General features: G+C 42.7%; 1 protein-coding gene across 7 annotated transcripts in view; it reads right to left on the bottom strand.

The window, feature by feature from the left end:
- The window catches only part of LDB2 (LIM domain binding 2), a 477,514-nt gene extending 464,780 nt beyond the window's left edge, over positions 1 to 12,734 (bottom strand). For all 7 annotated transcript variants that reach the window (XM_088836541.1, XM_088836539.1, XM_088836540.1 and 4 more), the window contains exon 1: positions 12,385 to 12,734. In XM_088836541.1, the coding sequence (XP_088692667.1) occupies positions 12,385 to 12,516 (132 nt within the window). In that variant the 5' untranslated portion in view covers positions 12,517 to 12,734. The remainder of the gene's footprint in view (positions 1 to 12,384) is intronic.
- Between the last annotated feature and the right edge of the window lie 5,297 nt (positions 12,735 to 18,031).

Below are 18,031 nucleotides of genomic sequence, written 5' to 3' on the forward strand. Positions count from 1 at the left end.
CATCCATACATGACCACGGGAAAAACCATAGCCTTGACTAGACGGACCTTCGTTGGCAAAGTAATGTCTCTGCTTTTTAATATGCTATCTAGGTTGGTCATAACTTTCCTTCCAAGGAGTAGGTGTCTTTTAATTTCCTGGCTGCAATCAGCATCTGCAGTGATTTCGGAGCCCAAAAAAATAAAGTCTGACACTGTTTCCACTGTTTCCCCATCTATTTCCCATGAAGTGATGGGACCAGATGCCATGACCTTCGTTTTCTGAATGTTGAGCTTCAAGCCAACCTTTTCACTCTCCTCTTTCACTTTCATCAAGAGGCTTTTGAGTTCCTCTTCACATTCTGCCATAAGGGTGGTGTCATCTGCATATCTGAGGTTATTGATATTTCTCCCAGCAATCTTGATTCCAGCTTGTGCTTCTTCCAGCCCAGTGTTCCTCATGATGTACTCTGCATATAAGTTAAATAAGCAGGGTGACAATATACAACCTTGACGTACTCCTTTTCCTATTTGGAACCAGTCTGTTGTTCCATGTACAGTTCTGACTGTTGCTTCCTGACCTGCATACAGGTTTCTCAAGAGGCAGGTCAGGTGGTCTGGGATTCCCATCTCTTTCAGAATGTTCCAGTCTATTGTGAACCACACAGTCAAAGTCTTTGGCATAGTCAATGAAGCAGAAATAGATGTCTTTCTGGAACTCTCTTGCTTTCTCCATGATCCAGCGGATGTTGGCAATTTGATCTCTGGTGCCTCTGCCTTTTCCAAAACCTGCTTGAACATCTGGAAGTTCACAGTTCACATATTACTGAAGCCTGGCTTGGAGAATTTTGAGCATGATTTTACTAACGTGTGAGATGAGTGCAATTGTGCAGTAGTTTGAGCATTCTTTGGCATTCCCTTTCTTTGGGATTGGAATGAAGACTGATCTTTTCCAGTCCTGTGGCCACTGCTGAGTTTTCCAAATTTGCTGACATATTGAGTGCAGCACTTTCACAGCATCATCTTTCAGGATTTGAAATAGCTCAACTGGAATTCCATCACCTCCACTAGCTTTGTTCGTAGTGATGCTAAGGCCCACTTGACTTCACATTCCAAGATGTCTGGCACCAGGTGAGTGATCACGCCGTGGTGACTATCTTGGTCGTGAAGATCTTTTTTGTACAGTTCTTCTGTGTATTCTTGCCACCTCTTCTTAATATCTTCTGCTTCTGTTAGGTCCATACCATTTCTGTCCTTTATCGAGCCCATCTTTGCATGAAATGTTCCCTTGATATCTTTAATTTTCTTGAAGAGGTCTCTTGTTTTTCCTATTCTGTTGTTTTCCTCAATTTCTTTGCATTGATTGCTGAGGAAGGCTTTCTTATCTCTCCTTGCTATTCTTTGGAACTCTGCATTCAGATGCTTATATCTTTCCTTTTCTCCTTTGCTTTTCGCTTCTCTTCTTTTCACAGCTATTTGTAAGGCCTCCTCAGACAGCCATTTTGCTTTTTTGCATTTCTTTTCCATGGGGACGGTCTTGGTCCCTGTCTCCTGTACAATGTCACAAACCTCCATCCAGAGTTCATCAGGTACTCTATCTATCAGATCTAGTCCCTTAAATCTATTTCTTACTTCCACTGTATAATCATAAGGGATTTGATTTACGTCATATCTGAATGGTCTAGTGGTTTTCCCTACTTTCTTCAATTTAAGTCTGAATTTGGCTATAAAGAGTTCATGATCTGAGCCACAGTCAGCTCCTGGTCTTGTTTTAGCTAACTGTATAGAGCTTCTCCATCTTTGGCTGCAAAGAATATAATCAGTCTGATTTCTGTGTTGACCATTACAAGAGTGAACATCGACATTCTAGGAATCAGTGAACTAAAATGGACTGGAGTGGGTGAATTTAACTCAGATGACCATTATATCTACTACTGTGGGCAGGAATTCCTTAGAAGAAATGGAGTAGCCATCATGGTCAACAAAAGAGTCCGAAATGCAGTACTTGGATGCAATCTCAAAAATGACAGAATGATCTCTGTTCGTTTCCAAGGCAAACCATTCAATATTACAGTAATCCAAGTCTATGCCCCAACCAATAATGCTGAAGAAGCCAAAGTTGAACGGTTCTATGAAGACTTACAAGACCTTTTAGAACTAACGCCCCAAAATAATGTCCTTTTCATTAGAGGGGACTGGAATTCAAAAGTAGGAAGTCAAGAAACACCTGGAGTAACAGGCAAATTTGTCCTTGGAGCACGGAATGAAGCAGGGCAAAGGCGAATAGAGTTTTGCCAAGAGAACGCACTGGTCATAGCAAACACCCTCTTCCAACAACACAAGAGAAGACTCTGCACATGGACATCACCAGATGGTCAACACTGAAATCAGATTGATTATATTCACCATCTCCTAGCTTGCTCAAATTCACATTCATTGAGTCAGTGATGCCATCCAACCATCTCATCCTCTGTAGTCCTCTTCTTCTGCCTTCAATCTTTCCCAGCAGCAGGGTCTTTTCCAATGAGTTGGCTCTTTGCATCAGGTGGCCAAAGTACTGGAGCTTCAGCATCCGTCTATCCAATGACTATTCAGGGTTGATTTGCTTTAGGATTGACTGATTTGATCTCTTTGCTGTCCAAGGGATTCTCAAGAGTCTTCTCCAGCACCACAGTTCAAAAGCACAACATAATTTCCTTTATTCAACAGATAAATTTTGCATATCAACTATGTGCAATGAGGCATTGGGCAGACAATTGTAAAGGAGATGGCTGAGCCTTTGAGGATAAGCAGACACTTAAATAAACTAAAAGCAAGAAAATACCAGCTTGCTATAATTCCTTCATAAAAAGTGATCAGGGCATGGGATAGAAAGTGAGTGAGGTTGTATGTCTGGGGAGAGGAAATTTTAACTGAGGTGACTAAGGGAGTCTCTCTGTGACAGGGGTTGATCCAAAAAGGCCCTACTAAGTGCTAAGAATCTCCTCTTTCATGGTCATTACTTTCTTTGGGATATTGAATCAATTACCTGCAAATCAGGCCAACACCATGCCAAATTCCAATTCACTTAGATTTCCCAATACTCACACATTCAAAAAACTAGATTATGGCACCAGGTCCCATCACTTCATGGCAAATATATGGGAAAAGATGGAATCAGTGACAGACTTTATTTTCTTGGGCTCCAAAATCACTGCAGATGATGGACTGCAGCCATGAAATTAAAAGATGCTTCAGTTCAGTTCAGTTCAGTCTCTCAGTCGTGTCCGACTCTCCGCGACCCCATGAATCACAGCACGCCAGGCCTCCCAATCCATCACCAACTCCCGGAGTTCACTCAAACTCATGTCCACAGAGTCGGTGATGCCATCCAGCCATCTCATTCTCGGTCATCCCCTTCTCCTCCCACCCCCAACTTTTCCCAGCATCAGAGCTCCTTAGGAAAAAAACTATGACAAACCTAAACAGCACATTAAAAAGCAGAGGCATCACTTTGCTTACAAAGGTCCATATTGTCAAAGCTATAATTTTTCCAGTAGTCATGTATGGATGTGAGAGTTTGACCATAAAGAAGGCTGAGTACGAAAGAATTGATTCTTTTGAACTGTGGTGCTAGAGAAGACTCTTGAGAGTCCCTTGGACAGCAAGGAGATCAAACCAGTCAATCCTAAAGGAAATCAACCTTGAATATTCTTTGGAAGGACTGATGCTGAAGATGAAGCTCCAGTACTTTGGCCACCTGATGTGAAGAGTCGACTCATTGGAAAAGACCCTGATGCTGGGAAAGATTGAGGGCAGGAGGAGAAGGGGCAGCAGAGGATAGATGGTTGGGTGGCATCACTGACTGGATGGACATGAATTTGAGGAAGCTCCAGGAGTTGGTGATGGGCCAAGAAGCCTGGTGTGCTGCAGTCCATGGGGTCGCAAAGAGTTGGACACAACTGAGTGACTCAACAACAACAATACTTATAAGTGTTATCAGAAAGGAATCTGAATATGCATTCTCCTGCTAAGGGTGAGGGTGTTGAGGTACAGACAAGCTTGGCATGTTAATGGATCCAACTAAGTCTCTTTTGGCTGGGATTTGCTGAACATCCATCAGTATGCAGCAGATCAACAGAGTCTTCAAGCAAGAGCATGGATTTTAGAGCTTATTCCAGTGGGAGGGGAGCTGGAGAGTGATGTGCTCTGATTTCTGCTTCAAAAATATCACCTTGGCTGCTTATGGGAAAATAGATCATGTATTAGGAAGAGGGAGCAGAGAGGGTAGTTAGAAAATCATTCGAATTCAAAAGAGAGTTTGGGGACCTGTGGTGTCCCCAGAACAGGGGTGGTTCCCCTTCTTCAGAGGGGTCTACATCTGTGGATGAGATGGTTGGATAGCATCATTGATTCAATGGACATGCGTTTCTGAGAGACAGCGAAGGGCTGGGAAGCCTGACGTGCTGCAGTCCATGGGGTGGCAGACAGTCGGACACAACTGAGTGGCTGAACAACAACCGCATCTTTAATGCTCAGCATTGTTTTTATTGGAAGGCTCAAACTTCGAACTAGATTGGTTCACAGCGGTGCTGGAGAAGACTTTCGATAGTCCCTTGGACTGCAAGGAAACTAAACCAGTCAATCCTAAAGGAAATGAACCTGGAATACTCATTGGAAAGACTGATGCTGACGCTGGAGCTCCGATACCATGACTACCTCCTGTGAAGAGCTGACTCGTTCGAAGAGACCCTGATGCTGGGAAAGACTGAGGGCAGGAGGAGAAGGGGACGACAGAGGATGAGATGGTTGGATGGCATCACCGACTCAATGGCCATGAGTTTGAGTGAACTCCAGGAGATGGTGAAGGACAGGGAAGCCTGGCGTGCTGCAGTCCATGGGGCCACAAAGAGTCAGACACAACCGAGTGACTAAACAACAACAAGAACAAAAGTTGTCAGTGAAGTGAGGGCAAGGGGTGGCTGTCGGGGCTCCATCAGGGAGTAGGAGCCTTCACCAGCAGACTCAGGGGAGTCAAAACATGCAGACCCTGGAGACGCCCGTGTATGGACTTGGTCTTCACCTCTCTGAGCCTCAGCTTCCTTATTCATTAAAGGAGAACCAGAACACACGCATCTGGGGCTGGCGAGTGCATCACAGGAAGAGATCCATCTTATCTCTAGTCATGGGCAGGCATTTACTGTAAAGACAGTAGCCTCACAGGGAGCTAAAGGAGGCTGCAGGGTTAGGAGAGAAACCTTGTGTCCCACGAGGAAACCTCTTAGCATCAAACTAGCACAATGAGAAACCAATATAAGTTGGAAGGGCTCTTCCCTTTTTGTCTTTCTTTTCCCTATGATTCTTAATTGATTACCTGCAAAGGAAGCCAACATCATACCAGATTCTAGCTTACTCTCCTGATCTTGTATCCCACCAAAGATGGGACAGTTTTTCTACTCATCGCACTGATGTTTAAAATAATTAAACCACTGTCTCCCACAGAGCAGGCCTGAGACAAGTCAAGTGCTGAATGGAAACCTAAATATTTTTTTTCTTTTTATTTTTTCACTCAGACATCCAAAAACCTAAATATTTTAAGTTGAAAAAAAATTAAACTCTTAGATAACTATACATAGTATTCCACAATAATTCCAGTGACTCTTCAGATAAGATCACTTCAACGAATACTGAAACTATCCATTCTTCAGTAGATAAATGTGATTGCGGTCTCTTTTTTGATAACCAGGGTATATGCTCCAGCTCTGATTCCATCCTTTGAAATTTCACATGGGCCCTTTTGAATGAGTCAGACATTTGAGAGGCAAATAGTCCAACCAGGTTAGGTAGATGGGGTCAACTTTCCAGCCACTGCCAAAGTCAATCTATCCAAGGAAAAAATGTATTCAACCAATACATTTCCACAGGCAAAACTAGAATCCTCACTAGAATCCTCAGAGAAGTGCTGCGGTTAAGAGGATAACTTCTAAAACTAAACTACCATCCTTGTGACCTTAGACAGTTTACGTAACCCTTAGTTTCCTCATCAGTAAGGCTGCAGAAGTTAGGAGTACCAATTTCAGGTGGTAATTATGAGGGTGACATGAGTTAACCTACAGAATGCACTGAACACCTTGGCCCTCAGATAGGGAACCCTCCATAGATATTAGTTACTATCATCATGACCACTTTTCAGAAAGGTGTGCATCTTTCAATAGTCAAAGGCACAGTGTATTAACCCAACAGTGCAGTTCAGTCGTTCAGTCGTGTCCAACTCTTTGTGACCCCATGGACTGCAGCATGCCAGGCTTCCCTGTCCATCACTAACTCCCGGAGCTTGCTCAAACTCATGTCCATCGCGTCAGTGATGCCATCCAACCATCTCACAGGGGGCTTCATTGTAAGAGTTGGTTTTGTATTCTGCCCTTGGTTACCAAATGGTAAGCTTCTAAACACAGAAAATGTCTTAATAGTATTTGCATTTCCAGACATTGATACTGTCGTTGCCTGAAGTAGGAAAATTCTTGAAGGAATGGCTGAAGTTTGTCCCAAGTATTAAATAGTAGCCTGTGTTCAGATGCACACGGCCAGAATTTAAATGTAAAAAGAAAACCTAAGCTCAGATTGATAAGAAAAAAGGAAAGAAAAAGAAAGGCAGAGAGGGAGGGAGGGAGGAAAGAGGAGAAAGAAGAGGAAGAAGAAAAAGGAAAGAGGAAAACAGCCTGTTTAGGAGATCACAAAGGTATATGCAATACCCACCTGAACTGAAAATGTTTTTAAAGCCCCGTTTTCTGCTGCCTTCAAAAAGAGATTGTTTTTCCAGATCAATTATATTCCGAGACCCACCAACTGAATCCAAATAAGTAAGTTTATGAATCTTGTTCTTGAGAATACCTGGCATTGTTTGTTTTATGTTGTGCTTGCTTGCTCGGAAAGGGGGTGTTCTGTGCTCCACAGGAAAATGAGTTGATGTGGACAAATGCAATAAAAGGAGATTTATAGCCCTATCTCCACACAATTTAAATTAATTTCTCTCTGAAACCCAAACAAAAAGCTAAATGCTTAAAGGATGCATACTGTTTAAATCCTATATCATAATTTGCACACCAAAAGGGGAGAGATTTAAGTATGCATTGATTTTAGGCTGATAAGAATCTGTGTTGAATGTGTGTGGAGAGTTTTTTTTTCCTTCTTGGCCTCCTACGAATAGTTAGTTTGCAGCAATTTTTAATTAAAAACAGTTCCCATAGTAAGAAAATGGAAGAAAAAAAAAAGATTTCAGGAAAATAAAATCGGTACAAGAGTCCTACAGTTTGTTTTCTGAGGCCATGTAGAGATCTTGAAAAATAAGAGAGGTTGGAAGTTCTCATTCTTTTAAAAAACTTCAGTTTTGGTTTCATCTAACATTTTCAAAATAGCTTTCCTTACCGTGACTGACCCCCACCCCCTAGTCCTCACCACCCTCTTGGAAAAGCTTGGAAAGTTCTGTGCTTAACACTGAGAATCATTCATATGCCTCAGAGTAACAGCACCATTTTTCTTTCTAAATTTCTAAGGGAAAAAAAGAAGAAAATCCAAGTTTATCACAAAGCAGTTTTCTTTTTTTTTCCCACCTATCCAAAATACCTAATCTCATTTTAACTAGGCTCCATCTGAACATCAATGATACTCAGCTAGCCCATGAATAAACATGATGTTACAAGGGAAACCCTGTGACTAAAGTATATAAAAATGTAGCTGAAAGAAAAGACTGAGAGCCCTCCACCCGCTTCCACCCCCTCCCCGGGGAGTTGGAGAGTTGAACTGAGGCGGGGCTAAAGCAGCAGATTTAAATTTCAAGGTCTTCAAATATTTTCGACGTTCATATTAAATCCTATAAAACTAAAAACCGTAATTCTAAGAAAACCCTTGTGTGCACGGTGGCTTCCCACTGTAATCACAGTCTTCTCTTTGGGAGTGCAATGTGTAATACTGATAGAAGGGGAAAAGCCCTCAAAACAAAAGAAACACATCATGGTACCCACACTTTCCTGCGGTTTGTGGCATTTTATCAAAATCAGCAGACTGCCAACATGAAAAAAAACTATATACTTAGAAACCTCTTCAATGGAACGGAGACATTTTTGGTCTTTGAATGAGGAAATAAGGTATAGAAAAGTTACCTGCAGCAACCAAAATGTTTATAACTTGATAAAGTTCCTTACATTCTATAAAAATCCAACATTACTGAAATCCTTTCACTAAAATTGAAGGTCACTATGATGATCTTATATTTTACCTATACATATTTTTTTATCTCGTGGCACAGACCTCAGGAAATGAAAATAACACTGCTTTCTTCTATTATTACTTAAGCTTGTTACAGAACAAATTCTGAAATCTTTAGGACATAGTTTTATGTCCTTTCCGATTATACTCTGTACAGCATTAAACAAAAAATTATGCAGTTCTGTTCTTCCAAAAATACATTTGAGACAGCAAGATCGTTCAAATAGTAAATGAATTTGCGAAGACCTCGGGTCAATTCATGGTAACACACACAAAGGAAAACAGCATAGCCCTCTTCCTACGGGCTAGGATACAGATCAACACTGAGGAAAACTCCAAGAGTTTCTCTTAATTTCAACTAAAAAGAGGGGGAAACATCCATGCATTTCTTTATGAAATTCTACTGAGATTCTGCTGTTGCAAAGAAATCTTTATTTCCCAGAATAGCCAGCAGCATTGAAAACATATTTATGTTGTGCTGGTTTGCTTTGTAAAGCGTTCATATTCCCTTAAAAAGAAACGAGGTCCCATAATTTCTTAGACACTTGCTTTCCTTGGCCACAGAGATTACGGATCTAAATTGCCTCATGATGAAATAAGTGTGGAGAGGTGGAGATGAGCAGTTTTAGAGCACTGGGAAGTTGGTCCCTAAAGCAGCTTCAGGAGGTACCAGCACCCCCAAAGGCATCAGAACTGTACTTCCCAGGAATGATGCCAATTTCAATGACACTGGGCTTCCCTGGTGGCTCAGAAGGCAAAGAATCAATGCCATAGCTAACCTCTCTCGTCTGTCATTTACTGACTCAGGATCACGTGTTCACAGACGTTTCTTGGGCACCTACTTTGTCCCAGCATCTGCTTGCTTCCAGCGCTGGCCTTAAGCAAGACTGCCAGGGTCTCTCTCTGCAATATTTTCTCCACTATGACTCTGTTTTTACAGTACCATTTGCAATTCTGAACTAAATACCGTGAGCCAAGAAATAATGTCTTTGCTCATTACTCTGGTTCATGACACTTTGTTCATACTGAAGGAAACCAAACCCTGGACTTCGAAAGAATCTGGATTTTCAAATTAAAGGGGCCTTGCAGGGGATTTGCTGATGAGGAAAAAAGATCCATGCCAACAAGTTAGTAAGTGAAGAAACAAGTTTGAAACAGGATTAACTCCCAATCCTGGGTTCTTTAAGACTACCCAGATCCTGAAGGGCTCTGACTGGATTAAACTTGATGAAAAGCATCAATCCCAGAAGAGAATGTTCTAGGGGGTAGAAAAAACAGGAAGGTAGGTAGGCACCATGCCTCTTCTTCACGACTTTCTTTCCTTTCCATAAAGAAGGATGTTTCCAGGAAGTTTTTGCAAACTTGGTTACAATTTTTTTCATTGCAAACGGGATGTGCTAAAATTTCTTTCTAGGCAAGTGTACATTCAGAAAGGAATGGAGAGTCGAGGGTGTTACCTAGGTGTGTGTGTGTGAGTGCAAGTGTGTGTGGACACGTGTTAGGGGTTGATGAAATAACACCACGTGATACAGAATCAGGAACCAGAAAAGAGAGAGAAAGAGGGCCAGCCTCTCTTGCCCAAAAGGGATGGATGCACAGGTTCCATTCTAAAAGTCATCCGGCAACCATCTACTTGACTTTTGCGTGTGATTATAAACTGATAACTCTTGCTGGATATTACAGTACTTTATTCCAGCCCATCTCTCCCTAGGGTTCAGAATAACTTCATCATAAATAATCATCCTTGGTAAAGGCACAATGTAACTTTTTCAAGAAAAGTTATTCTTTTCTAAACCCTTTTCTTCCATTATGAACTTTGATCAGTCTAATACTGAATGTTAAGATTTATGTATCTTAGGAGTACTTATTTGATTCTCTCCTTTTTTCCATTATGAAATGAAAGCAAACTTATGGCCTCGGGTTCATGACATCCTTTACTGCTTGGCAAAGCAAAACGGAAGTGTCAGAGTAATTATTTGGATAATTACTTTAAAAATCTAATTAAGGGAAGAGATGTTTAAGGTAGGCTCTAGAATATTCAGTTCTAGAAACAGTTTTCCGTGCTTTTTTGTCAGCCAGAGAGGTTTAAAAACATCTTTAAGATCTGTCATAGCAAGATTTCCTTTTCTAGTTTCCCGAGCAGCTTTTCTACTTAAAAGTAATACCCCAGTATCCAAAAGTTAGGAATTCCTGAGTTTAGCTCTCACAAAAGATAATGTGCCATTTTTAAGAAACATGCCATGAATGAGGGGCTTTCAAAGGTTTTCTCTCAAATGTGAAACAAATGTAGGCACCTTCTTGCATCCTACAGATGTTTATGAGGACCAGCGTAGAGAAGTCTTCCAGATGAGTATGCTAGCTCAGAACTGGCCAGGTGAAATTAAGGGACACAGGAGAACACAGACATCTTAGAAATCTGCCTGCTCCCCTAACAGAGAAGGTTGTTGGGAGGCAAACCTCCTCCTACAACTCCACAAAAACTTTCTAAGATATAAGATGGACACGGGTTGTTTTTAAATCCTGCTGCTCTTCAACAATCGATCTATCAAGGCCCCTGGTCTCTTTTTTTAAAAAAACTAATCATATTTCAAGACTCTTTTTCATCCCAAATCTGTGTTGCGATTATGTGTGCCTGAACTAGAAGACATTCTCTATCCTCATAATTCAGAAAGCAGGCTGTGACAACCAACAGTTTGGCTAAGAGTTGAAGATTCCAATACACAGATGCAAAGATAGGAATGACATTGAAATATACGAAATGTACATACTCAACAACACACATATATCATTTATATCCAAAGGCTCGCCACCCTTTGCATAGGAGTTTACACTTGTGTCAAAGCTACTGGCTCTTGGGGAGAGCAATATTATCAAATATATGTAACATCTATGATGTATTAACACATAATGAAAACAGCAGTGATAAACACAGCTCAGCTACTTTTTTTTTCTCATCAGTCCTAGTCCAGCAGTTAGCCAGTCAGAAAGCGGGTCACATCTTGTTAGCTACATTAAATACATTAAACATCAGGAATTCTCCATGGCTCTATTGACAATTCAAGCAAGTGCATTTTATTTTATCATACAACCTTAACTGAGTCCCTCTTTGGAACTGAGAGTCAATCTTCTACCCAAAATTCTACCAATGCTAGTCCCTGACAGCTCTTTGCCAGCGACCCTCCAGGCATCCATACTCTGCAGAAAGGACAAAATTCCCAGCGATTTCTAGTTTTCAAAGTGACTCTGTTACAAACTCCTCAGAACACTTCAACACAAAGCCCCAACTTAAAGGCAAAGGGGCAGCCCAGCTGTAAGACCTGTCAGCTCAGCTAGCACTGAGGAAAAGTCAGCGGGCATTAAATATTTAAATCGCAGGAGGCAGTCTGGAGTTTTTGCATTTACAAAGTTCTCAAAGTCCTGTCTCCTCTGGTTCCCAGAGTTGCTTGGGAGGAGGTGAGGCTCCTCTCTCAGGCACCAGATCACAAAATTTGCCAAAAACTCAAGCTGATTTGATTTCTGAGCCAGCTCTGGTGGAAGGGAGAGCCCAGGAGACACCCCTACCCTCCCTGGGAGAGAGTCAAGAACCCCTTGCCCCCAGCAAGTGGTTTCTGAATTTAACAGGGAAATTGACAATCAGGTCCCTCCAGGGCCAGTTCTGAAAAGTACCAGGGGTGGCTCTACTGCCCTTTTCACTTCAATCCTGATGACTTTGAAAAGCAAATGCAGGTCAAAGCAGACTTCCTCTGGGATTTGCTTTTTAAAAAAAAAAAAAAAAAATTATTTTGCTGGATGCCAATGAGCATGGAATCTCTTAGAACTCTATCTCAAGAAACACTAAGAGGGGACCGACGCGGAGCCTGCAAGACGCCAGAGTTCTGGGAAAGCAGCATTTCTGGAGACCCGACAGGCGAATCAAGTGCTGGGTTGTCTATGTCAAGATTCCAGCAGAAACTGTCCCCACCTCCAAGAGTTGCTGTGCAAGAAACCCAGCGTTCAAACTCCGTGGCTTCATCCTGGCGCTCATTTCCACGTACGCGGTAGGATCTAGCGGGACACTTCCCGCAGGATGCAGGCAGCCACGCAGGAAAAGCTCGGGCACAGTTTGGAGGAAGGAAAAAAAAAAAAAAAGACAGCAACACACACCCAAGGTTGAAGTCCTTACCTCTGTGCGGGACTGCAGCCTCTTGTTCATCTCATAGATTCGGTACTCTGGTTGTACCATATAGGGTGTGTGTCTCCTATAGAACGGTCCGAAAGGAGAAGAATAGAAGGGGTCATGTGGTGTGCTGGACATCTTGCCTGCTTGTCGAAAATCAAGCCAAACAGAGTATCAGTAACGTCCATGCAGAGCACATGGGCTGTGTTCTTCCCACTACAAAGTAGCCGCACGCACACGCTCGCACACGCGCGCGCGCGCATACACACACGCACGCACACACACACACACTCACACACAGAGGCAGGCTGAACACAGTGGCTGGGAACTGCCGTGGGAGCCTCTATAGCGAGCGAGCCCGGAGAGCGGGCGGCAGGGAGGAGGGAGGGGGAGGAGGAGCGGGAGGAGGGAGGGGAGGGAGAGCCGGAGAGCTGGCGCTTCGGAGAGGGAGGGAGGCTAGGAGGGAGGAAGGGAGGGAGGGAGGGAGGGAGGGAGGGAGAGGGGAGTTGGATGGCTTTAGGCATCACTGCTTGTTTTTAAAGAAGCAGTTTGTGGAGAGGTCATTTCCTGTCCGCACCGTAGACTAGTTCAAAAAATATCCTTCTCCTCGCAGTCTGACAGAGGTCTAAGGTTTGGTGGGATTTTATTTTTCCCTCTCCCCTCCAGCCAGGACCCTTCACAACCTGATGACTGAGCTTGTTAGCATATAGGTGGTTTAACCGCTCCCAGCTGAGCCACTCAGCCCTGGACAACACAGCCATTGTCATGGATCAGAGAGGTGATGGCTGTAAAACACAGAACAGGGGGTGCCCGGTTCCCCAGAGCGGAGCTGGTGGTTCACTCGCAGGCAGCTTTCCCTCTGCACTAAGCTCCCTTGCTGTTTGAGAGCTTGGTGGAGTCTTTGCATTTCAGTCCCTCCCTCAGAGCCCCCTACTCCCCTGTCTGTCACCCTTCTTCCCAGCCCACTCCCTCTGCTTCTCCCAAAGCTTCACTCAGGCTGCCTTAAGGGGGCCTAGATTCAGGTCACTGAAACATTTTCAGGTTAAAAATAATGATTATTTGGAATGTGGAATGCCCAAGAAACACCCATGGTGCAATGGTCTTCTTTCCCTAGGGGACAGAATAAAGGAAACAAAATCTCCCAAAGCAGACCTCCAAGTAAGATGGAAAAAGCAAGACAGAGAAAACTCCTGAAAAAAATGTCCATGGAAAATATAGTTGAGTAGGAAATTGCAAATAATTAAATGCTTTATCGCCAAATAACTTGCCCAACTCTGATGGAGACAAGGCCTTTATTTTCTAAGATGGGTTATGTCCATGAATCTTTTCTCAATCATGGTATATGATAACTGGAAGAAAGCCTGAATCACCCACGGAAGGGGAGAGGATGTCTATAGAGATGAAATGATCTATATGACAATCAACTTCTGCTGGAACCAATGATAACCAGACATCTACCCCTTAAACAAAGCCCAGATATAAAAGCACAGAAAGTGTAAATGTTTTGAGCCAGTATCTAGCTAGGTCAGTGGTATTAGAGAAGGAAAGCAGAGACCACCAAAAACTTGATGCATGTAAGACTTGAATGTAAATGCATGCAAATGAGACATTTCTTCTTTTTAATAAGCAGGTTAATTAACTTTCTGCCCCAACCATGGCTTGGGATATCTGCAAGTCACTAGCCAACAGGGGATAAGGTATTGCTAATTCTGCAATTTACACTCTTAAAAATACTCAGGCATCAAAATGCCTCCAAATTGCAGTCTTGATTTGTCCTTTTCCATAACTGCAGAGTCCACCTCAAAGTTACAGTCCAACCCAATACAGTAACTGTCTCTTGCCAGGATGAGATTAGGGAAGGCCTTACATACACTAAGGCTGCTTGGAAGGTTTCCTTCCAGAGGACCCCAGGGCAGCCCAACACGCTGGGTTTCAGGTTTCATTACAAATCCAAAAGCTGGACCAAATTTGCTGCAAGGTTTGTCAAAACACACAACCTTCAAAAGACAGGATTTCAAACAAATTTGGCTTGATTTATGTTTTGGAATGATGGCCACTACAAAACCTAACCGTTGCCTGTGTTTAAATTCCCCAACTCAAGGCGGCCCAAGAGTTAAGTGCCGCCCAAGTTTGTGTTTACGTGGCTGTCTAGGTTGGAGAATTAAAGTAACACCGAGCAGGCTGGTGCAGTCCCATACTGATCGAAACTGGGAAAAGCTCAACAATCCATGTAGGGAGTCCCTTTCTGAATAAGGTGGGGTTTTGCTCTCATCATTTCTTATAGACGGTCCCAAACAGTTATTGGAAATATTTCTTCCTGTTAATACCTAAAGACTCCAAGTTCGGAAATAACTGATACTGTTCACACATCCACAATCCTCTTCTGGCTTGGGGTTCATCCTTATCACAAGCTGAAGGTTGATTATCGAAAAGGAAGTAAGCTTGCCCAGGTCCTCCCTCCCAGTGTTTTCTCCACGTCAGTGGGGTAACGCCCAAGCTCCTTAAAACTTTCTCTCTCTCTGCCTCCCCATCTCTTTTGTCTGTCTCTGTCAAACACACAAACACACACACACAATTTGTTTGTTAGTCGGCTATGCTCAATCTGCCTGTAGTTATAATCTCATTTCACGCTGGCAAGCATTGGTTCTGGTCCCTAGCTTACCTGCAAACTCCTACTCACCCTCCTCTTCAGTTAAAGTGGCCCCTGCTCTGTGAACCTTTGTTTTTTCATTACCCATTCACTGATACGCTCATTCCACGCACACTTCCCTGGCATTGGATGGCGGCCCAACTGGAACACTGGCCAGAGAACATCTCAACCCTGGTTCTACCGCTTACCTGTCTTGTGAACTTGAAAGTGCCTTGATCTCAGGATGCCTTGGGAACCTTATTTTTAAATTGGGAAAAATAAGAGTAACGATCCATAAGACTGCTGCAGTGGTTTAGAAGAGATGATGCACAAGAATGGATTAGAGCCCACACGTGTGAGTGCTCAAAAATGTTACTATTAGGTACCTAATATATGCACAGGTGCTAGGAAACATAACTTCAAGTTGTAGTGTATGCCATGAAAGCAAAAAAATTAAAGACATAAGAAATATTCAATAATTTCCCCCTTTGGGTAAGCTGTATCTTCTATATTCTTCTATTGGAGAATTTATACATAGATGTAGTAATTGCTATTTTTTCTGAAGAACTTACTATGTGGCAGGCAGTGTGCTGACTGGTTTACACAAGCTAATCTCCCAACAAACCTATGTGATTGATGGAATTACTGTCCCCATCTTACAGATACGGAGACTAGGACTTGGAGAGGCTAAGAAATTCCTTCAAGATCAAATAATGAATGACAGTGACAAGATCCATACCAGTCTGCCTGAGTCTTAAGCCTTTTGCTACTTTGAACCTAGGTCCATCCTCCTCATCTTTAGAGCCTCTCTGTTCTTTATCCCCAGTGGCCAGCAGGGTACTGAGCCCTTGGGTAGGTACCCAAGCCATGCGTACAGAATTAATTAGAAAAAAAGGCAAGAGCATGAAATGGCTCTCATGACCTGGATTTTATTTTTTGTCCTGCTCAGTGTCAGACCCCCATTGTCCCCACCACCCCACTTCTACCCTGAAGCCTTGCCAAACTACTTCCGCTTTTTTCATTGTCCGAATCTTCTGGCAGGTACTCTCAAAGTCACACCGTTAGATGTTTAATCCTTTGCATGATAAAGTTACCTGCTTGGTTTTGCCACTTCCCCACTTCTTTTGTTTTTCTGGTTTTTCTTACTCTTTTCTTAAAATTTCTATCTGATATTGGGGAATACTGGATTTACAATGTGGTGTTCGTTTCAGATGCACGGCAGAGGGATTCAGCCATGCATATGCATATGTTGTCGTTCAGTTTCTAAGTTGTGTCCAACTCTTTTCGCGACCCCAAGGAGTGCAGCCTGCCAGGCTCCTCTGTCCATGGCATTTCCCAGGCAAGAATACTGGAAGTGGGTTGTCACTTCCTTCCCCAAGAGATCTTCCTGACCCAGGGAGCGAACCCTCATTTTCTGCTTGGCAAGAGGGTTCTTTACCACTGAGCCACCGGGGATTCCCACATATGCGTATATCTTTTCTTTTTTAGAATCTTTTCCCATACAGGTTATTACAAAGTACTGAGCAGAGTTCCACATGTTATTCAGTAGGTCTTTGTTGAGTACCTGTTATACATATATGTATATATTTGTGTGTCTATGTTAATCCCAACCTCCTTATTTATCCCTCCCCCACCACTAAGGGACCAGCTATGACTCATCTTATTCTGTCACAGGTTTAAGCCTGAGAAGTGAAAGAAATGTGCTCATTTGAAGCCTGTAAAGCAACTCTTTTGGGAAACCATAAAGAAATTCAAGAAGTAATGTTTGTATACCATAAAAGAGTGAACACGTCTAACCCCAGTGCAACAGTTGTTACCCCTCAACTTGAACCATGCTAGTTTGCATATAATTTTGCACGCTGAGTGTTGAATATGCCCCCAAAGTCCTCTCAGCAGATGTTCAGGATGCCCTAAAACCTGACCTGACCTTTGAGTTTAAGGCTTCAAACTATAGTCACCCTAGGTTTAACCCACAGAGAGTTTATTTTTCCTTTATTTGAAATACTTGCCAACAACTTACAAAAACAAAGAATTTCATGTAAAATCCAGATTTTCATCTTCTCTTGAAGCTCTGGCACCTTTGGCCCTGTCTCGGACGGCAGCATGCAGTGGGAGCCGTTAGTACTTGCCCATCCTCCATGGTTTCCATCCTCCACAGCCTTCACCAGCCTGTGTCCCTAATTTCCATTTGCCTATCTGACTCATCTAGATATTGAAGTCACTGTCCCTTTCCTTAATCTATCCGATTGCAAGGGCTTCAGTCCCTTCTGCTAAGCTGTGTTTGCTTTAGAGAGCTCGTTTTTGTGCCACTCTTTTGTTGTCCCTCTCTGCCTCTCCTTGCCTGTATCTATGCCTTTTATTTTTTCTTTCTGCCTCTTCATTCCATAAGCATTTAGCTAACATATACACACAAGATACAGCTGAAGTGTGACAGGCAGATAAAATAAACAAAGACATGAATATTCTCTTAGAGGATGCAGTTTGGAGCTTCACTGACTTGGCTTGCATTTAGCTGTGTGATCCTAGTCACTTAACTTCTCTGTGCCTCAGTTTCCTAACCTGTGAAATGGGCTAATAGCAATCCTATGATTTTTATGAGAATTAAATAAGTCAATAAAAGTGCAAAATTAAACCATACTAGTTTACATATAATTTTGCAAGTTGAGTATTGAATCACCCCCGTAAGATCTCTGAACAGACATTTGCTGCTGCTGCTGCTGCTAAGTCACTTCAGTCGTGTCCGACTCTGTGTGACCCCATAGACGGAAGCCCACCAGGCTCCCCCATCCCTGGGATTCTGCAATAAATTGACTGGAGCAGAGCTTGGCACTTGGAAAGTGTTCATAGTTGCTGCTGCTATTATTAGAAAAAGTAACAGGGATTACTCAACCTCAGAAATACATGTAAAATGACACTGTGGAGTGTGAAGGACAGGTTCAGAGAGGAAATAGGCATTAACACTAGAGATAAGACAGAAATAAATCTAAGGCATCTTAAGGTAGGTATCTTCAAACTTTATCAAAG

Source organism: Moschus berezovskii, chromosome 5 (assembly GCF_049115385.1).
Source record: "Moschus berezovskii isolate FMDL1 chromosome 5, NW_MosBer_1.0, whole genome shotgun sequence".
NCBI classification, from domain to species: domain Eukaryota; kingdom Metazoa; phylum Chordata; class Mammalia; order Artiodactyla; family Moschidae; genus Moschus; species Moschus berezovskii.